This window comes from Schistocerca gregaria, chromosome 2 (assembly GCF_023897955.1).
Source record: "Schistocerca gregaria isolate iqSchGreg1 chromosome 2, iqSchGreg1.2, whole genome shotgun sequence".
In the NCBI taxonomy this organism is placed as follows: Eukaryota; Metazoa; Arthropoda; class Insecta; order Orthoptera; family Acrididae; genus Schistocerca; species Schistocerca gregaria.
The window spans coordinates 141,121,702-141,144,862 of record NC_064921.1 but is presented as its reverse complement, the minus strand read 5'-3'; the positions used below and the strand labels follow the sequence as shown (position 1 = coordinate 141,144,862).

Genomic DNA, 23,161 nt, shown 5'->3' with positions numbered 1-23,161 from the left:
CAACCACCTACTTCAAATGCAATGAAGAGCATTATGAACAAGTGTATGGAGTGGCCATGGGATCTCCCCTTGCTCCAGGGATCTTTATATGGAACACTTTGAGGAGGTGGCACTACAAACTGCTCACCGTAAACCCAGGCACTTCTTTCGCTACGTGGATGACAGTTTCATGGTTTGGCAGCATGGCAGGCAGGCACTGGAGGAGTTTATGAACCACCTAAATGGCATACATGAGAATATCACCTTCACGATGGAAGTAGAAGAGACTGGATGTATTCCATTCCTGGACATACTGATCAGGAAGAAACGGATGGCACGCTGGGCCATTCAGTATATAGAAAGACACACACAGACCTGTACCTTCATGCAACCAGCTGCCACTATCCAGCGCAACGCCAGTCAGTACTGACCACCTAGGTACATAGGGCATGCGTCATTTGTGACAAAGAAAGCCTCTCAGATGAATTACACCACCTAAGACAGGTATTTCAGAAAAACGGGTACAGTGAAACACAGATTGGTAGGGCCTTCAAGAGAAGACAGGCTGACAAATTTCAGGAAGAGGAAGAATAGGAAGAGAAAGTTAACAAGAGACTCGCCTTTCTTCCATATTTGGGGCCCATGTCAACCAAAATTGGGAGGCTACTGAGATAATCAAACATAAATACCATCTTCTGACCACCGCCGAAGACGAAAGAGCTGCTGGACTCGGCTAAAGACCCACTCAAACTCAACACACCTGGTATATACAGCATTGCCTGCGAATGTGGTGTACATTACATTGGACAAACGCAGAGGTGCATCTCGAAAAGGTGCGAGGAACACACCAGGCATGTCCGACTTGGACAAATAGAGAAATCTGTTATAGCTGAACATAGCATCAAAGAAAACCACACCTTTGATTTCGAGAACACCAGGGTGCTGTGCCGAGCTATTGGTAAAGCGTCATTAAAGAATGAATAGAAATACGAGTCCACGAGAATCTTGTGAACAGGGACGAAGGTTATCAACTGAGCGTGGCCTGGAATCCAGCATTAGCCGCAATACGCCAGGATCACACCAAGAACCATCAAGCTCACAAGACGCGACCGGAATGCTCTGACGGAGACACGAACGGCGCACCCGCTTCCCCCTCCAGCCGACCCACCGGCTCCTCTGGACCCAGCCTCCCACGGGCAGGTGGTGGGGGGAACGCCGCAGGTATGAAGGGATCGGCATCCGCAAAGTCTTGGCACTTCGCCAGAAGATGACGAGTATGTCACTCGTCGAAATGTCGCAGTTTGAAGACACCGCCACCCGTCACCAAGCTGTATACGCCGGGAATGCATACATTCACATATGTATTGTATTCATACACTTAAATTTGTAAAGGAATGATGTACTTTTATAATAATGCTTTTATTACTTACTGCAGCATGTGATGCCTACTGCATAGTGAAAAGTGAAGGCAAGAAAGCAAAGACACACATGGAAAAAAATTCCTTGAATCCCACATGGAATTCTACTTTTGTCTTCTATCGCAGCTCTGTTGATGAACCTGTAATAATCAAGGTAATTCTATGTTGTAAGCATCTAAATTGAAAACAAGCTGTATACATTGTGCAAATGCTATAAAGAATGCTGTTGAATGGTGACTACACACATATACACTTGCTATAATGAATAGTGCATTGAAGTGCCAAAACTGGTAGCTACACAATAAATAAGATCATAAGGGTGGCTGTAGGCATTTCATTTTCTTACAATAATAAATGACTGTGCTCCTCCAGTCAAAAGGATTAACATACAAAAAGATGCCTTTAATATCCCCACAGCTCTTCTGCTGTGACATACTCAGCCACTTGGTTCCTGCTTGCCCCACTTCCACCAACAGCATGCATTCCTATAGTTGACTGGTGCCTACAAGATTGGGGGAAAGGCACACTTTGAAATCATTCACAGAAGCCTCTGGTAAAATTGGTAGTCTACTGCACCAGAAAAAATGTGTAAAAATACTGAGTGTTCACATTTTCATTAGATAACTGTAATTGTTACAGTGTTTGAAGGACAGGTCTTTTCCACTATTAATTTTGAGTTATAGATACAATTTTTGGTATATACGTATATCTAGCCCTGAGATGTACAGTTCACAAAACTGCATGACATTTACTTCCTGTTCATAAGGCTCTACACAGTTGTCACTACAAAGATGACTGTAGTCGGCACAACATTAGCATGAAGCAAATATTCAGTCAGTTGTGTAGTATTATTTATTGTAATACTTTCTGTTGCACTGATATTTCACTTCAAAGCATCTAGTCCACAAATGCTCATGTCTCCTGAAAACTGCCCCAGTGCAAGTGATTCTCAACCCCAAGTCGCAGCACACATACTCAGAAGTTGATTATATAATGTAACTGGAGGGATAAAAAAAAATCTATCACCAGCAACATCAGGAGAACACACACATAAAGGTATTCAAATTTGCAAACTTTTTGGGGCCAGTGGTTCCTTCTTCTGGCAGCAGGGTTGAAGGGGAAGGGAGAGGGGTGAAGGAAAAGGACTGGTGAGGTTTAGGAAATGGGGAGAATTTGGAAAAGTTGCCGAGAACCCTAGGTCATGGGAGACACACTTGATGGGATGAGAGGAAAAAATTGGTTGTTGGGGACTGCACGGGACAAGATTTGAACACTTGAGAGCTTAAAGGTGGAAGATAAAATGCCACACTTAAATGTGTGAAAGGAGGGGAGCATTTTTATTACCATTGATGCTGAGTAAGAATAAAATATACAGTTTCAGTAGTTCTGTCTATAAGTAGATGGTGGTAATAGTGAATTCTCAACCATACCATCAGAGCAACATAATAGTTTGGACACCTGCCATTCACAAGTATGAAGATAGGTGAAAACTAGAAAATTTCAATTACAGTTAATGAAATTTCATGTAGGAACTTACCTGCTCCATATAATGAGATACTCAACTTTGCTCCAGAAAGTCTCAGCATTCGATGTTGCTGATGTACTAACTTTTAAATAAAACAGAAAGTATGTCACTTTTCTTGTCTTATATTGTGACCAATTAGCATTTACGTTAGTGGAATATACATTTCTCATCTGACAGCCTCCAGGCTCTCTCACTGCCTCTTTCTCACTCTAACTGCTCCAGTGGTTCATGCACCACTTCCTTTTATATAAATCTAAACAATTGAATACATTGTTAAATGTAAGATTTACAAAATAACAATTAGAAGTCATTAGATGATTTTAGTTAGTTACATCAAAAACTGGGCCACATATTGCCCTACATGAACCGATATTCAGTTTGGGAAAGTTTGCTTAATTTCATGTACCATTTCAATGAATTTTACAATACAACAATTTAAATTACATTTTAGTTAATTATAAACAAATCAATTTGAATAAAATATTGTTAAGAGTATTTCAGTTTCCACTCAAGCAGAACTATCATTTTAATTAATCATAATGAATAAACATCATAGTTTTTCAGTAATTGGAGAGAAGTAACTTTCCAGGAATATGGGGTGGGGGGGGGGGGGGGATTCCAGGGAAAATGGACAGGGCAGAAAATGAAAGATATAGAAAACTCAGTGGGTATGAAGAAAGGAATTGTTACGTAGAAGATATGCTGAGATCAAAGAAATTGAGGTAAATTAAGACCAGGTGGGTGGTGAGAACCGAGGACATGTTGTAATGCCAGTTCCCACATGTTGAATTCAGAGGAACCAGTGTCTGCAGGGAATAATACCAATGGCATATTTGATGAAACGGGCACTGAGGTCACAACTATTATGTTGTAGATCTATGTTGTAGATCATGCTCTATGACTGGATATTGTGTGTAGCCACTGCACACCATCTGCCTATCCTCATTCACCCTAATGGATTGTATTGTGACTCATGCTGAAATTACATATACAGGAATTTACTTAGAATAAATTTAACTTTCTATTGGACAGCAGCAGTCTCCCCTAGTGACTCCAAGCCTAGAGAACTTTTCTTACAATAATCTTGTAACCAAGATGGCTGCTGAGGGAGATCACAAGTTTTTTTCTTCGTCCCCTAAAATAACTTATTTAATAGGAAGTAGTGTCAAATTTAAATTTTCTTTGTTTTGTATACTTGCTGTAGTGTCCATTCTTGTCACAAAACTGAATATTAACATCCCAGCAGTGCTTGTTCTTGAAGCTGAAGTCCCGATAATCATGACATCCAAAATTTTGCGTGGCATAAGCACAAAAAATTCTGTTCAAGTTTTCTTGATAGTGTAAAATTTGTTTAAAAAAGACATCTACTAGTTTCATCAGTGTCTATTGTCACAATAAAAGTGTAATTAAATGCTTGTAAATCATATTTAAGTAACACATTTCATATTGCTTACTAGTTAGATAGATGCGATTTAGGCCTAAATTTTCTGAACTATAAACGTTTAAAAACCTGACCAAACACACCTGATAACATAAATTCTCTAAAAGCAAATTAATTCCAAATTCATTCTTCTGTCATTGTATCTCTAAATCAGCACAAAAACAACAACCACCACACATAAAACCTTTGTGTTGTTTTTTGTTTACACATAGCCAATCTTGCATCCTTGACAAATTTAAAACATTCTTTAAACTTAATTATTCTTTCGAAACTGACCATGAGTGAAAAATGTGGGAGCTGTTATAGAGTAGTAAGTAGAGGGATTTGTTGCCAATCTTGTAGGAAATATTTTCACTGGGGGCGATGCAGGGGAGAATGTTGGGAGAACAAAAGAGGCTCTCTCCTGGAACTGCAGAGTAAGCAGTAGGAACATTTTGAATGCGGGACAGGAAAGAAAAATCTGTGCCCTTCGGGCACAGTTGGAGGAATCAAGGAAGGAACTCATGAGGATCAAGGGAGATAGGGGGGAGGAAGGTGCTTGGGAACTGGCAGCTGGTAGGAAGATAGGAAAAAAGAGGACGCTAACTGACAGTTTTATCATCAACACAAAAACAATTATCTACCACTGTCAGAGTTAAGTGGACAAAAGCCTCAGGTAGAACAAGCAGCAGGAAATGTGGAGCACACTTCAACCGAGGCCAAGAACCCTAGGAGTTTACAAAGTCTTAGGAAGGAAAAAAGTGCTGCTGCTAGGTGGTAGCCATGGGTGAGGTGTAGGCCCTCAGTTACAGGAAAGGTTAGGGGAAATGTACGTGGCCACCAATACCTTCAAACCAAATGCAGGGCTAAGTCATGTGATAGAGGACCTAGGGTCTTTATGTAAGGACTTTACAAAAAGAGGACCATGTAGTGATAGTGGGTTGGTCGGAAAACAGTTTGGACAAGGCTGGGAGCTAGCTTCCCTGACTCATGGCACCAATGTACACTTTGTTGAGCTGTTGTGGCGTCATGGTTAGGGATGGCTCTGAGGACAGCCAACTTTGCTCATGTTTCTCTGGTGCCCGTCGGGACTATCAACACATGGGATTTCACTAGGCATCACCTACACCTAAACAGGACTGGGAAAGGAAGATTAGTACAGCTGATTCGTGAAAGTATAGGGGTGGATCTTGGGCAACACATGGTCAAATACCTGCTGTAAGAGGTAGGAAAAGTAGATCTTTTTTAGGATGAATCCAGACAACAGATTTCCCTGCCTAGAGACTATCTCCACTTTAAAAAATACTGAAACAATCACTCACAAGACAGATTTTAACACCTCAAATATCACATATACCAGATCTCACAAAGAAAAACAAATCACTGGAAAGAGTAACGTGGGGCATTTCACAGACTTAACAGTCTTCCATCAAAACATGCAATCAATAAAAAATAAAATACAACTATTAGAAGTTGAGCTCCAATCTTTGAACTGCACAGTAGTTTGTATTACTAAGCACTGGTGTAGAGACACAGAAATCCAACATGTAGCATTATCACTGTATGAAAAGGCAAACTCTTACTGCAGAACTACTTCAAGGGGTGGAGGATCATGCATTTATATCACAAAAGGAACACAGTTCAAATCAAGACATGACCTTAGTACAGTAATTGAAGACAAACACTTTGAAATATCATCTATTGAATTAACAGGGCATGATACCACCAAGAAATTAATCAGTTTGTGTGTGTATAGTTAACAGAAGTTCTAGATATAGCCTCAAGTACAAAGGTCAACATAATTCTGTGTGGGGACATTAGCATCAACACTAATATCATAAATGAATCCAGCAGCACCTTCAAAAACATCCTTCAAAGTTTTGGCATGTCCCTAAGGGTCAATAGTGCAACAAGGGTTACTACAATGACTGCATCAGTAATTGACCATGTGGCCACAAATATGGACAGGAAAAAATGCGGAATAACATACTGTTAAGGGAGAAGGATAAGGTAATAAAATGGTCCACAACACTTACCAAACTATGTAAACAAGCATTTTTCAAGTATTGCAGAGACGTTACAGCAAAAGTTCCCCCAAACAAATATGTTGTTGTTGTTGCGGTCTTCAGTCCTGAGACTGGTTTGATACAGCTCTCCATGCTACTCTATCCTGTGCAAGCTTCTTCATCTCCCTGTACCTACTGCAACCTACATCCTTCTGAATGCTTAGTGTATTAATCTCTTGGTCTCCCTCTACGATTTTTACCCTCCACACTGCCCTCCAATACCAAATTGGTGATCCCTTGATGCCTCAGAACATGTCCTACCAACTGATCCCTTCTTCTGGTCAAGTTATGCCACAAACTTCTCTTCTCCCCAATCCTATTCAATACTTCCTCATTAGTTATGTGATCTACCCATCTAATCTTCAGCATTTTTCTGTAGCAACACATTTCGAAAGCTTCTATTCTCTTCTTGTCCAAACTATTTATCGTCCATGTTTCACTTCAATACATGGCTACACTCCATACAAATACTTTCAGAAATGGCTTCCTGACACTTGCATCAATAGTCGATGTTAACAAATTTCTCTTCTTCAGAAACGCTTTCCTTGCCATTGCCAGTCTACATTTTATATCCTCTCTACTTCGACCATCATCAGTTATTCTGCTCCCCAAATAGCAAAACTCTTTTACTACTTTAAGTGTCTCATTTTCTAATCTAATTCCCTCAGCATCACCCGCCTTAATTCGACTACATTCCATTATCCTCGTTTTGCTTTTGTTGATGTTCATCTTGTATCTTCTTTTCAAGACACTGTCCATTCCATTCAAGTGCTCTTCCAAGTCCTTTGGTGTCTCTGACAGAATTACAATGTCATCGGCAAACCTCAGAGTTTTTATTTCTTCTCCGTGTATTTTAATACCTACTCCGAATTTTTCTTTTGTTTCCTTTACTGCTTGCTCAATATACAGATTGAATAACATCGGGGAGAGGCTACAACCCTGTCTTACTCCCTTCCCAACCACTGCTTCCCTATCATGTCCCTTGACTCTTATAACTGCCATCCGGTTTCTGTACAAATTGTAAATAGCCTTTCACTCCCTATATTTCACCCCTGTCACCTTCAGAATTTGAAAGAGAATATTCCAGTCAACATTGTCAAAAGCTTTCTCTAAGTCTACAAATGCTAGAAATGTAGGTTTGCCTTTCCTTAATCTTTCTTCTAAGATAAGTCGTAAGGTCAGTATTGCCTCACGTGTTCCAGTGTTTCTACAGAATCCAAACTGATCTTCCCCGAGGTCGGCTTCTACTAGTTTTTCCATTCGTCTGTAAGGAATTCGTGTTAGTATTTTGCAGCTGTGGCTTATTAAACTGATTGTTCAGTAATTTTCACATCTGTCAACACCTGCTTTCTTTGGGATTGGAATTATTATATTCTTCTTGAAGTCTGAGGGTATTTCGCCTGTTTCATACATCTTGCTTACCAGATGGTAGAGTTTTGTCAGGGCTGCCTCTCCCAAGGCCGTGAGTAGTTCCAATGGAATGTTGTCTACCTCGGGGTCCTTGTTTCGACTCAGGTCTTTCAGTGCTCTGTCAAACTCTTCACACAATATCATATCTCCCATTTCATCTTCATCTACATCCTCTTCCATTTCCATAATATTGTCCTCAAGTGCATCGCCCTTCTATAGACCCTCTATATACTCCTTCCACCTTTCTGCTTTCCCTTCATTGCTTAGAACTGGGTTTCCATCTGAGCTCTTGATGTTCATACAAGTGGTTGTCTTATCTCCAAAGGTCTCTTTAATTTTCCTGTAGACAGTATCTATCTTACCCCTAGTGAGTTAAGCCTCTACATCCTTACATTTGTCATCTAGCCATCCCTGCTTAGCCATTTTGCACTTCCTGTCGGATCCATTTTTGAGACGTTTGTATTCCTTTTTGTCTGCTTCATTTACTGCATTTTTATATTTTCTCCTTTCATCAATTAAATTCAATATTTCTTCTGTTACCCAAGGATTTCTACTAGCCCTCGTCTTTTTACCTACTTGATCCTCTGCTGCCTTCACTACGTCATCTGTCAAAGCTACCCATTCTTCTTCTACTGTATTTCTTTTCCCCATTCCTGTCAATTGTTCCCTTATGCTCTCCCTGAAACTCTGTACAACCTCTGGTTCTTTCAGTTTATCCAGGTCCCATCTCCTTAATTTCCCACATTTTTGCAGTTTCTTCAGTTTTAATCTACTGGAAATGTCTTACAATTTAAAACCTGACTCCTAAATCTCTGTCTTACCATTATATAATCTATCTGATACCTTTTAGTATCTCCAGGGTTCTTCCATGTATACAACCTTCTTTCATGATTCTTAAACCAAGTGTTAGCTATGATTAAGTTGTGCTCTGTGCAAAATTCTACCAGGCGGCATCCTCTTACATTTCTTAGCCCCAATCCATATTCACCTACTTTGTTTCCTTCTCTCCCTTTTCCTACACTCGAATTCCAGTCTCCCATGACTATTAAATTTTTGTCTCCCTTCACTATCTGAATAATATCTTTTATTTCGTCATACATTTCTTCAATTTCTTCGTCATCTGCAGAGCTATTTGGCATATAAACTTGTACTACTGTAGTAGGTGTGGGCTTCGTATCTATCTTGGCCACAATAATACATTCACTATGCTGTTTGTAGTAGCTTACCCGCATTCCTATTTTCCTATTCATTATTAAACCTAATCCTGCATTACCCTTACTTGATTTTGTGTTTATAACCCTGTAGTCACGTGACCCGAAGTCTTGTTCCTCCTGCCACCGAACTTCACTAATTCCCACTATATCTAACTTTAACCTATCCATTTCCCTTTTTAAATTTTCTAACCTACCTGCCCGATTAGAGGATCTGACATTCCACGCTCCGTAGAACGCCAGTTTTCATTCTCCTGATAACGACATCCTCTTGAGTAGTCCCCGCCCGGAGATCCGAATGGGGGACTATTTTACCTCTGGAATATTTTACCCAAGAGGACGTCATCATCATTTAACCATACAGCAAAGCTGCATGCCCTCGGGAAAAATTACAGCCGTAGTTTCCCCTTGCTTTCAGCCGTTCGCAGTACCAGGACAGCCAGGCCGTTTTGGTTATTTTTACAAGGCCAGATCAGTCAATCATCCAGACTGTTGCCCTTGCAACTACTGAAAAGGCTGCTGCCCCTCTTCAGGAACCACACGTTTGTCTGGCCTCTCAACAGATACCTCTCCGTTGTGGTTGCACGTATGGTACGGCTATCTGTATCGCTGAGGCATGCAAGCCTCCCCACCAACGGCAAGGTTTATGGGGGGGGGGGGGGGGGGGGGCAAACAAATATAATACCTGTAAATAATGCTGCACTAAATACAATGATGTTACTTCCAACCACAGAGAATGAAGTAAATAAAACTGTTCAAAAAGTACAAAATAAAAAGTCAGTAGGCTTAGATGAAGTACCAGTGTGTGTACTGAAACAATGCATAGTGATTACACAAGGCCCCTTAACAAATATAATAAATGAATCCTTCACATCAGGGACATTTCCAGAGTAGTTAAAACAGACAAGAGTTATAACTTGGCTTAAGAAAGGTAATGCAGAAGACATAGACAATTACCAGCCCATTTGCCTGCTGTCAGCATTCTCAAAAATAATAGAAGCAATTATGAAAGACAGATTAATCAATTACCTAAATAAATACAATCTTTTAAGTGAATCACAATTTGGTTTCTGAAGTGGCAAAAATACTGAGTCAGCCATAGTAGAATTCACAAAAGTTGTACTTGATGCTCTTGATAACGATGACTGTGTCACAGGCATATTTTTGCATCTTTCTAAAGTGTCTGATACAGTCGACTACAAGATTCTATTAAATAAATTAGAAGCATTAGGAATAAGAGACACCCCCCCCCCAATGGACCATGGACCTTGCTATTGGTGGGGAGGCTTGCATGCCTCAGCAATACAGATAGTCATACTGTAGGGGCAACCACAACGGAGGGGTATCTGTTGAGAGGCCAGACAAACTTGTGGTTCCTGAAGAGGGGCAGCAGTCTTTTCAATAGTTGCAGGGGCAACTGTCTGGATGATTGACAGATCTGGCCTTGTAACACTAACCAAAACAGCCTTATTGTGCTGGTACTGTGAAAGGCTGAAACCAAGGGGAAACTACAGCCTTAATTTTTCCTGAGGGCTTGCAGCTTTACTGTATGGTTAAATGATGATAGCATTCTCTTGGGTAAAATAGTCCCACATTCGGATCTTCGGGCAGGGACTACTCAGGATGACGTTGTTATCAGGATAAAGAAAACTGGCATTCTACGGGTCGGAGCATGGAGTGTCAGATCCCTAAATTGGACAGGTAGGTTAGAAAATTTAAAAAGGGGAATGGGTAGGTTAAAGTCAGTTATAGTGGGAATTAGTGAAGTTCGGTGACAGGAGGAACAAGACTTCTGGTCAGTTGAATACAGGGTTATAAATACAAAATCAAATAGGGGTAATGCAGGAGTATGTTTAATAATAAATAAAAATATAGGTGTGCTGGTAAGCTACTATGAACACCATAGTGAATGCATTATTGTGGCCAAGATAGATATCAAGCCCACACCTACTACAGTAGTTCAAGTTTACATGCCAATTAGCTCCGCAGATGACGAAGAGATTGATGAAATGTATGATGAGATAAAAGAAATTATTCAGATAGGAAAGGAGATGAAAATTTAATAGTCATGGGTGAATGGAATTTGATAGTAGGAAAAGGAAGAGAAGGAAATGTAGTAGGTGAATATGGAATGGAGGTAAGGAATGAAAGAGGAAGCCGCCTGGTAGAAATTTGCACAGATCATAACTTAATCATAGGTAACAGTTGGTTCAAGAATCATGAAAGAAGCCTGGAGATACTGGAAGGTTTCAGATAGATTATATAATGGTCGGACAGAGCTTGAGGAACCAGGGTTTAAATTGTAAGACATTTCCAGGCACAGATGTGGACTCTGACAACAATCTATTGGTTGTGAACTGTAGATTAAAACTGAAGAAACTGAAAAAAGGTGGGTATTTAAGGAGATGGGACCTGGATAAATTGACAGAACCAGATGTTGTAGAGAGTTTCGGGGAGAGCATTAGGGAATGATTGACAGGAAAGGGGGAAGAAATACAGTAGAAGAAGAATGGGTAGCTTTGAGAGATGAAACGTGAAGGCAGCAGAGGATCAAGTAGGTAAAAAGGCGAGGGCTAATAGAAATTCTTGGATAACAGAAGAGATGTTGAATTTAACTGAGGAAAGGAGAAAATACAAAAATGCAGTAAATGAAGCAGACAAAAAGGAATATAAACATCTCAAAAATGAGATTGACAGGAAGTGCAAAATGGCTAAGCAGGGATTGCTAGAGGACAAACGTAGGATGTAGAGACTTACATCACTAGGGGTAAGACAGATACTGTCTACAGGAAAATTAGAGACCTTTGGAGAAGAGAGAACTACTTGCATGAATATCAAGAGCTCAGATGGAAACCCAGTTCTAAGCAAAGAAGGGAAAGCAGAAAAGTGGAAGGAGTATTTAGAGGGTCTGTACAAGGGTGATGTACTTGAGGACAGTATTATGGAAATGGAAGAGGATGTGGATGAAGATGAAAAGAGAGATGTGCTACTGCGTGAAGAGTTTGACAGACCACTGAAAGACCTAAGTTGAAACAAGGCCCTGGGAGTAGACAACATTCCATTAGAACCACTGACAGCCTTAGGAGAGCCAGCCCTGACAAAACTCTACCATCTGGTGAGCAAGATGTATGAGACAGGCGAAATACCCTCAGACTTCAAGAAGAATATAATAATTCCAATCCCAAAGAAAGCAGGTGTTGACAGATGCGAAAATTACTGAACTATCAGTTTAATAAACCATGGCTGCAAAATACTAACATGGCAATACTGACCCTACGACTTGTCTTAGAAAACAGATTCAGGAAAGGCAAACATACATTTCTAGCATTTGTAGACTTAGAGAAAGCTTTTGACAATGTTGACTGGAATACTTTCTTTCAAATTCTGAAGGTGGCAGCAGGGGTGAAATACAGGGAGCGAAAGGCTATTTACAATTTATACAGAAGCCAGATGGCAGTTATAAGAGTTGAGAGGCATGAAAGGGAAACAGTGGTTGGGAAGTGAGTGAGACAGGGTTGTAGCCTATCTCCGATGTTATTCAATCTGTATATTGAGGCAAGCAGTAAAGGAAACAAAAGGAAAATTTGGAGTAGGAATTAAAATCCATGGAGAAGAAATAAAAACTTTGAGGTTCACCGATGACATTGTAATCCTGTTAGAGATAGCAAAGGACCTGGAAGAGCAGCTGAATGGAATGGACAGTGTCTTGAAAGGAGGATATAAGATGAACGCCAACAAAAGCAAAACAAGGATAATGGAATGTAGCCAAATGAAATCGGGTGATGCTGAGGGAATTAGATTAGGAAATGAGATGCTTAACGTAGTAAACGAGTTTTGCTATTTGTGGAGCAAAAAACTGATGATCGTCGAAGTAGAGAGGTTGTATAATGTAGACTGGCAATGGCAAGGAAAGTGTTTCTGAAGAATAGAAATTTGTTAACATCGAGTATAGATTTAAGTGTCAAGAAGTCGTTTCTAAAAGTATTTGTATGGAGTGTAGCACATATGGAAGTGAAATGTGGCAATAAATAGTTTAGACAAGAAGAGACTAGAAGTTTTCGAAATGTGGTGCTACAGAAGAATGCTGTAAATTAGATGGGTAGATCACATAACTGGTGAGGTGGTATTTAATATAATTGGGAAGAAGAGAAATTTGTGGTACAACTTGACTAGAAGAAGGGATCGGTTGCTAGGACACATTCTGAGGCTTCAATGGATCACCAATTTAGTACTGGATGGCAGCGTTGAGGGTAAAAATCGTAGAGGGAAACCAAGAGATGAATACAGTAAGCAGATTCAGAAGGATGTAGGTTGCAGTAAGTACTGGGAGATGATGAAGCTTGCAGGGGATAGAGTAGCATGGAGAGGTGCATCAAACCAGTCTCTGGACTGAAGACCACAACAACAACAACAACAACAAAAACAACAGGAATGAGAGGGGTAGCTAATGACTGGTATCAATTATACCTAACAGATAGGGTACAAAGAGTAGAGATAACACATACTTCAAATAGATCTAAACATTTAGTAAAACACTTATCAGACCCAAAATACAATAATATAGGGGTTTCGCAAGGTAGCATCTTAGGACCAGTACTATTCCTGATATACATCATACACTTTCCTGGTGGTGTTACTCATGGTGAAAAAATTCTCTTCACTGATAATAGCAACATTATGCTCACTGAGAAAACGAGAACTCATTGCCAAGAAAGCAAATGAAACTCTCGAGGAAGTTTACGATTGGTCGGTAAGCAATAAAGTGACATTGAACATAAAGAACACTAACACCACGAATTTCAGTTTGAAGGGGAAAAATGACAATGTTGAATTAAATGTAGATGGCATCTCTATAGACTATGTAACAAATGCAAAATTTCTAGGATTGAATATTGATTCTCAGTTAAAGTGGTGTGAGCACACAAAGCTACTTGCAAACAGAATGTCATCAGCATGTTATGCCCTTAGAATCCTATCATCAGTATATAACATGCAGTGTCTGTTAGTTACATATTATTCATACGTACACTCAGTTCTTGGCTATGGCATTCTTTTTTGGGGATAAAATGCGCAAAATATGAACACAGTTTTCAAACTCCATAATAGAGCCATAAGAATAATAACCAAAAACACTAGTCGAGCTCATTGTAAAGATCTGTTCAAAACACTGGGGATTTTAACTGCTCCGTGTGAATACATTTACCAGTCAGTTTTACCGATCAAAACTAACATTGGTAATAACAGCACAAACAGATCTGTCCATGACCACGCAATAAGAGATAGACTCAATTTACATTTACCAAGAAAAAATAAACATAAAACTCAAAAAGCATTTTCTACCAAGGAATAAAACTGGACAATAAATTATCAAAAGTGATTAAAGTAATTGCAAAAATACACTTATTTAAAAAGGCAGCTAAAAAGTACCTGTTATGCAATACATTTTACACATTGAAAGATTACTTAGCTAAAACATAGTAGGGGTTTGATAAAAAAATGTTATACAAATAAATAATAATAACAATAATTAATTTTTATTACTATTATAATAAAATATCCAATATACCACATAACACCTTCACTTTATGTTTTTTTCCTTATTTTTTTCCTTTCTAGAAATACTTGCCCCCAAGCTATGCATAGCACAATAATAACACCTCTTCCTCTTTCTGAGGTCAACATCTCTCTCATTATGGAGGGATGCTGATTCAGTTTATAAGGGTAGCAAATGGGAAGATCCGGTACAGAAAATGGCCCAGAGATCACCAGTGTGTGTGTGTGTGTGTGTGTGTGTGTGTGTGTGTGTGTGTGTGTGTAGTGTGTGCAGTGACTGATGGTGAGATATGAGTGAACAGTGTGGCATTACATTATTTAATGAGTCATTTGTAAAAAAACTATTGTATACCAGGAGTAGATCTAATGATTGTCTCTAACTAGATGTCTAAAAATATATGTGTACACAAATTAACTTATTTTAAATTGATCTAAATTTGTAAACACTTTGACATGTCCTACATCCTTGTAAAAAGAGATCTACGGGTGAATAAAGCTAATACTACTACTACTACTACAACTACACTTCATCTATATTAAAATCGAAAATGTGTAAGAATTCAAATTTTGTCACTGAGTACGCCAAATTGCTGTTTTATTGCGGCTTCATATTCTTCTGGAACATTCACACTATCATACTTCTCTAATCTCAGAATCAGAACAGTCAGAAATGGCGTTTAATTGGAAAGTGAAACACATTATCTTCTTGGTGTGCCCACAGTGAGTTAGATCAAGACAAAATCAAATCATTGCATAGTTGTAGTTTATCACAGGACAGCCATCAGATAGAATTTAATGATTTAATAATATATGATGTAAAGATTCATTTATCAACACTAAAAACTCTTGAAGGGCTTTGCTTCCCCTTCTTGAGACAGAAAGAACTCCAACTTGTGAGTATCTATTAGAGTAGTAAATGCATTTAACTGTGTTGTAGTGACCCCTAATGGAAGATGTGCTTTGTCAGAACTCAAACATTTTCACTTTTTCAGTGTGACAAACTGATGCTCCAGTGTTCATCTTCGGATCACTAGAGTAGAAGATAACAGAAATTCAGCAGAGTAAAAAAAACCTGTTCATTTTGCACAGTTATTTACGTACAGCATAATACATCTTGATTTTACTTTGTTTGAGTGTACATGTGCCAGATAGGTCCAATTTGAAATTCAAGTAGTTTATTGTTTGTATTGGTTTCTGATAATCTTTCAATAATTGAGTCAAGGCTGCTGTCTACTAGTGATGTATTGTGTATTTTCAAACAAAATAAAATTCATACTATATAATTAATTGTGATCCTAAGAAATTTTTGGCAATGGTCTCCTCATTGAAAACCAGTCATTCCCCTTGACAGCATTGTTTATTTATTTGATATTAAGTGGAAAATTATGTTAGTGACTAACTGAACAGAATGTTGGCAGTTTCTTAGACAAATAATAGTAAGACAGCATTGCTGGTCAGTACATACTTTCTAGAGAAATGTCAATACTGCTGAGAGGCAGATATAGAAGTGCATACACTATCTTAGGTTTTTGAACTAATAGTTCCTGTCTTCAGAAGGATAAGAGGAATATATTGAGGAAGGTTGAAAAGGAGGCCACATCACCCAATCTGTTGTGAAGATGAGGGGAGACAAAGATGATGAATACGTACAAACACTGGTTTTCAGTGTTTCTTTGCTTTTCTTCTTTATCTGTCATGATGAAGAAAGTCACTATGCATATATTTGGCTTGATTGTGCTAAAATGCACCCAAACTCTAGTCACTAATAAAATGGTTCTTACATAACCTCAAAGTTGTAATGACTTTTGTCGTTAAAATTTAAATTTCTTAAGTTATGAACATGTAATAGTTTGTAGGATATTCATAATGTGAAAAATAGGCAATGAAATGTACAGCTTCATTCTGCATAAACTATTTTTATTCTACTATATAAAATGCCTTTTGACACCTGTAATCTTGGACATACTTTATTCTTTGGAGTATTTTAAACATGTATTAGACTGTTTTTTGTAAGATGTAATATGCAGCATTTCATTGGTATAAACTCCACTGGCCTTCTTTTTCAGGTCTTCAATCATAACTCATGTTTACCAGATAACTTCATGGGACAAGTCAAGTTACCAGCCACAGTGAATCAGCATCCAAGCCCTATTACTGTTGATTTAATGGGAAAAGGAAAGAATGAAGGACAACCAACAAAGGGCTCACTAATGCTTGAAATATTCACCAATGACAATTTAATGATGGTTTAATTGTGCCTTTCTGTAGCTTAAAAGTGATGCTAATCCCTCTAATGACCAAAGATAATTGTGTGTGTGTGTGTGTGTGTGTGTGTGTGTGTGTGTGTGTGTGTGTGTGTGTGTTTGTGTCTGTGTCTGAGAGAGAAAGTGTGTTGAGTTTATCTTCTATGCAAAACATTTCCCTTACAAATGCTTTTTAAGTGTGTAATGACTACAAAGCTAAATTCATTGTTATCAGTTAGCTGTAATTGTGTCCCCATAAGACAACTGTCTGTATTTTATATGCACAATCACAAAATGCTGTGCCTCTCAATAAATATTTTTGAAAACTTTTCAACCACAATCATTTCCAGTATGACGATATATCATACTTAGCTGAAAGGTTAATATAGTGGTAAATCTGGTGGTAAATGTCCTTTTCACAACAGTAAAAAAACATGCAATTAATTGTTCAGAATATCCATGTTTACCAATATTTAGACAAGAAACTACTTCTGTCTGGCATGTTTTCAGCCTATTACATTGTCATCTTACCATTCATCTTATTATTGGTGAAAGTGCGTTCAAAAAATAACTGAATATAGCTTGTTCAGCTGATATAAGTTCTCAATTCTTTGTGTTAATTACAATTTTTATGTACCTCTATCTGTAAAATTCCCTATTCGAAATAGTTTTGAATGTGACTCACTGACATATCTGAAATAATGTACAAAGATAATGAATTTTATGACTCTATGTAGCTTAAAGGTTACTAGTATCCAAACTGTGGCTTTTGTTACAGTTAGTTTTAGAACTTGTGCCTATATGCTTGGGAGGAAGATCTAAAAACTGATGTCAGTTTGTACAACTTATCTGATGAAGTTGAGAATTACACATACATGTTGCATTAATATATGCAAGGAAAATGTTATATATAGATATAAATAATTCTTGCCTCAAGTGTGTTATTGTAGTAATAGCTCTTCTTTTAGGAGACTGAATATATGTGTTGTTATTTTTACCAGTAATTTTATTTATGTTACTGAGCCTTCCTCAGTGTACAATAAGTCACATTAAAATGACAATCAACAGACATTAGATATGGAAATAGTGATGTGAAAATTATAGAAATTTTATGTAAAATATTGGCTTGCAATTGTGATAACTGTATGTTCTAAAAAGTTGGACTAGCCAATGGAGATTTTGCATAATGTAATGGAATTGAATAGCTAAACTTACTCTGTGGAAGAGGGAGTCAGATATTAAAGAAATGGAATAATGAGTTTCATGTTGGGGAAAGAGTGGCCAGAGGATAGAAAACACCAACTTAAACTGATGCAGAGGAGGAAGAGGAGGGGGGGGGGGGGGGGGTCGGGATAACAGAAGAGCATTCTGAATAATAGGTAAGAAAAGACAACATAAAAAAGTGAAGTGAAATATTGCATGACAGTTCACTATTTGACACAAGGACACTGTCACATCTCCTATACAAAAACATTTACAAGCATCTTTTGATCTTGATGAGATTGTCTAAAACCATCATGCACCACAATTGTAAGAGAATAACATTGCGTAAGTCCTCTCCATAATCTGCGTATGATGTCCTGCTACATGTTTAGCCACTACTCAATATTACTGCAGCGTATTTTACAGCCTCAAATGGATTGGACTCTGCTCAGTTCATCCCACTTCACACATCGTCGTGTATACTGAAAGTGGAAAATAAACCTTAGAAAGTTGTGATTTTGTATAGTACCTACATTGTAGTATAATATTCATCCTCTGATTTATTGTGTGTGAAAAATGATTACACCCTAAAATTCTCTCATCTTATCATTCACTTAAAGAGTGGAGGCATTGCCTCTCATTTCTAGACTTTTTATGGTTTTGTTTCTGTGCCCCATTCTCTCTCTAGCTTCTTGCTTTTCCATTTTTCAGGTATTGACCTACCTTTATACTCTCACTCCCTGTCTCTCAAAGTAGCTAATTACCACTACATATTTTATTTATTTAGCATATGATGTGCAAAGTGCACAATAATATAAAATTAAGCATAAAAATTAAATTTACGACAGTGTATCTGTAGTAATCCACAGACCGAAGACTAAGTTCACAGTTAATCTGATGACTAGCAGAAATGTTCTCTTGCCTTAGTGTGTTGTTAGATTGTGTGATTAATGGTAGGAAATGATAGAGTGCTACTTCCTGCAAAGAAGACATGTAAAGTTGCAGACAGGCCAAATTAAATTGTGTCTTTTAATTGTGCTTGTCTGCAACATAACATGTCTATGTTACAGTAAGTAGCAATCTGTCTTTTCCTACATTGTTGATATTCTTACCTGGAGTTTCCATTGTTAGATCATACCATTGTCTGATATGTGCAGTTATTTGACACTACTCCATTTCCTTAATTTAATCACTGTCATTCATTCCTTTTTTTCATATTCTTTGTTGATCCTAAAGTTTTTCTTGAACAAATGTGAATATACTTACAAAGGTTTCTTTGCATTCCAAATTGTGTTCTTTATTAATGTCCCTAAACTTGTTTCCATGATAAATTTGCATATATTGAACTGGTGATGCAGATTTCTGTGAACCACTCCATTGGTATACAGGTCAGGTTTTTCGGATTTTTTTATTACTGTTGCACAGATAGTTTTGCTGGATGCTACAGATGTGGTGACAGTAGTACAGGTTTGAGTGTTGTTGAACAATAAGCATGAAGTTGTGTCAATATTTGTTGATAACATCAACTTTAGAAACAGGGTGTTTTCTTAACCACACTGATGTACCATATTCAGCCAGACTTGGACAAAATTCAGATTGAGTTGCTAGTTACTTTTGCAGTCATCCCACAAGTGGAAGCATACAGCCTCTTACTAATATTATATCTGTAGCTTTGCAAGTATGTTTGGACACTACTTGTAAAAGAAGTGTGATTTCCAAGTAATTGGAAGTAAGATCGTGCTTGACATATAAATCATTCCAGTCCATTGGATGTTCCATAGTAACTTGGTTAGTATACAGATGTAAACAAGAACCTTCAGTTTTAGTAGTCATTTGAATTAATCTCCATTTTAATAGACTGCTGTTTATTCAGCGAGATCTTTATTTGACAACTGTCTCAAGTTTTCAATGACTTGGCCAAGTCCTTTCTACAGTCACAAATTTTTGTGATATGTCTGGAAGCAATAATTTCTAGATCGTCCGAACAAAGATGGGAGCAAACCTAAGAATGTTATTATTCAGCACTTTCTCGTAAATAAATGTGATTATAAACTGAATACCTATAGTGAAAAAATTGTTCAAAATCATCAAGAACTCTGATAAAAATTCATAGTCAGGCTCAACATGTGATCTATAAAATTTATTCCTGTTCAGTTGGAGTATTTTCTATCAGTCTTCCAGTGAATCAGTTGAGAATAAGATGCTTCAAAAATTAATAACAGGAAATGAGAAGAGCAAAAAACAGTTCTCAGGGCAGTTCCTCATTTTTTTAAGTTTCTCCACCCCTATAAATCTTGCTCTTTTAAATACTTTGTTGTGCATGTCACATTCATCTTTCAGGATATGATGAAATTTTCATCATTGTGGCTCATATCAGCTAGAGGTATACTGTTTAGTGCAACTCTGCACCATATTTGCCTTCCCTGTTGATGTTAGAGTACTCATATAATTTTGTAAATGTTTTAATGTACACACTAATTTGTGCCCAAAAGTCTGATCATCTTTATGCTTTGCTTTGGAGGTTCTCTTATCTGACTGACTCATCAGTGATCAATAGGAATGTGAATTTATATGTTCTTTGCAGTCTCTGCTCCAAGACTTGATACGAATGTCAAGAAATAGTGTGGTTGTTCAGAGAGCCCTGTAATCAGTAGGTCATTTCTTGTTTCCCATTTCTTATATAGCCTTATTTGTAATAATAAGTTGGTGTTTCTCTAGTTACTTTCTTTACCCAATCCATCAACACTTTTATTAGGCATTCTGCAATGACGGAGCAGGTTTCTTATATACCATCATACATTTTTTTTTATGGATATCTGCTGTGTATACAGCTGCTATGTCCTCCCTGCAGTTTACAGTTGTACCATAGGACCAGTGCTCCTTGAAATTTTTTCTGTGGAACCTGTTATCCAGTATATTACTTGCATCTTTGCTTTCATGACCTGACAGTGATTCTTTAATTTGAAGATTTAATCTAGTTTCATCACTAAAATGTTTTCCACTATATTGTTCCAGTTTCTGCATTTACACCTACATTTACATTGCCATGGTTTCCCCATAACAGTCAAAATTTATAACTCCCGAGTAATAGTAGTTATAGTAGTAGTAGGAATAGGAGTAATAGTAGTAGTTGTAATTTGGAGTAAGAGGGAACTTGATCCATGAGTCATTCCATTGCATCAGAAACTCCATATAACTTTTTGCCCTACTCTTCAAGTGGAAGACAAGTCTCACCTCTTGATGAACTGACCTGTAATATGAAGTTAGATTATTCAGAACCTTTATAGATTCATTTCCTTATCACTGTCACTCATAAGTACTGTATCACCACCCTTTAGGCAGATATGTTTGTTCATTGAGTGTACACATCCAGGAAAGGAAAATATCTCTTATTTTTAGGTGGTCTGTTTGATTTTACCTTCATGATTTTTTAAAATTTTATATAAATAAATTATCTGTTTTGTGACATATTTCATCAGAGATGTTACTTTGTAGCTGTGTACTAAAATGTTGTTCCACTGTATCATGTGGTACAGAAGCATCTAGAGAATGGATAAAGAGTGTAGTTCATAGCTTTCGTATGGCATTACAGTTTGCAATAATGTGCCTTCCCCAACACTTTTTTTAATAACCAGGGTTTAATTTCTGGTTTTTACTTTACAGTGTCTTTTGTTCTTGCAATCAACTGAGAATCAGGCAAAAACCTTGCTGTTCTTGACATTAGGTAATGTTTCCTCAGAACATCTGTAAGTTAAAAATGCATTGTCAGTGGCTCTGTTGTGAGTAATATGTAGCGCTTGCCAGTCAGGCTTCCTGTCCACTTTCTCTTGATATGTATGCAGGGGAGGAAGAAACACTTTGAATTTGATAAAGTACTAGAAACGCATCTCTTACAGTGATTGCTGCAAGTTGCTTAATTTGTTTTATAATAAATGAAGTCAGGGAGTCTACTTATGCATTAATATAAAAGAATGAAGAACTATTTTGCTTTTACTTTTATTGCTAATATTTTAGACTTATTGCTGTGAAATAGTAAACTAATGGTGCATGAGGCAAAATTAAGGACTGCATCATGATTAATTTGATGACCTTGTAAAAATACTGTATGAGTCCGCTGCATGAATTACAATTCCAACCTGCATCAGTGTTATAACAATCCTTACATATCGTCTATTGTACAATATAAGCATATATAATTTTTGTCAATTATGCTGCCAGACAAAAAATCATACACACCTCTGTATGTGTGTCAATTTTCTCACACTATGGTGTCTACATTGGTCAGCCTTATGCAGTGGAGAAGAAGCTGTACTAGCGTAATATTGAGTGTTCCTGCAGCATCAAGCTTTTGTCGATTTTTGAGCTTGCATTTATTTCTTAATCTTCCATGATCTGTTACATACCTCAACTGTAATGTTGCTTGCTGGCAAAAATTTCTATTTTGAGAAGAATGTTTTGTATTTGTTATTGTATCTTGTCTTCTTGGACTTCCATTATATACGAAAACATTTATAAAACTAAATGTACAGAGGAAGTCATAGTTTGACATATATGCCATTTATCTTTTAGATTTAAGTGCTAAAGGAAATGATCTTTTAAACTTCAATGTGTTGCTGTTTACAAGTGCCTTTTATCGAAACAGTGAAGATTGTATTTTTGTCCATACAAATATCTATGTGCCTTTCACTAAAAAATTAAGACATGGTTTTTAATTTTCATTAAAGTGAACACTTTATTTTGTATGCTTTTTATATGCAATAATTTTACTGACCGTTACCAGATAGCATATTCAGAGATTTATACTGTACATTTTTATGTTCCACATTTTACTTTAATAAAATATCTATTAGTTATACTTAAAATTTGGATAAAGATGTACTTTCATACTCCCTTCCTTTCAATTTAATTAAAGTATTCATTTGCATTGTCTTACAGCCGGAAGTCTGGGAAATATTTAAAAATTATTGTAAATGGCTGTTTGATACTTACACCAGATTGTGGATATGTGTGTATCTTCTGTTTATAACAGGATAATGAAAGGGATAGTTGTTACTCACAATATAACAGAGATGCTGAAGAAAGACACAATAAAAGACTGGTGGAAAGTTAGCTTTTGGCCAACAAGGCCTTTTT

At 37.4% G+C, this 23,161-nt stretch overlaps 1 protein-coding gene across 4 annotated transcripts in view; it reads left to right on the top strand.

Moving 5' to 3' along the window:
- LOC126336524 (calpain-5-like) overlaps positions 1 to 18,593 on the top strand; it is a 276,232-nt gene extending 257,639 nt beyond the window's left edge. For all 4 annotated transcript variants that reach the window (XM_050000315.1, XM_050000317.1, XM_050000316.1 and 1 more), the window contains 2 exons: positions 1,415 to 1,551; positions 16,649 to 18,593. In XM_050000315.1, coding sequence (XP_049856272.1) covers positions 1,415 to 1,551; positions 16,649 to 16,834 — 323 coding nt within the window. In that variant the 3' untranslated portion in view covers positions 16,835 to 18,593. The remainder of the gene's footprint in view (positions 1 to 1,414; positions 1,552 to 16,648) is intronic.
- The last annotated feature ends 4,568 nt before the right edge of the window (positions 18,594 to 23,161 follow it).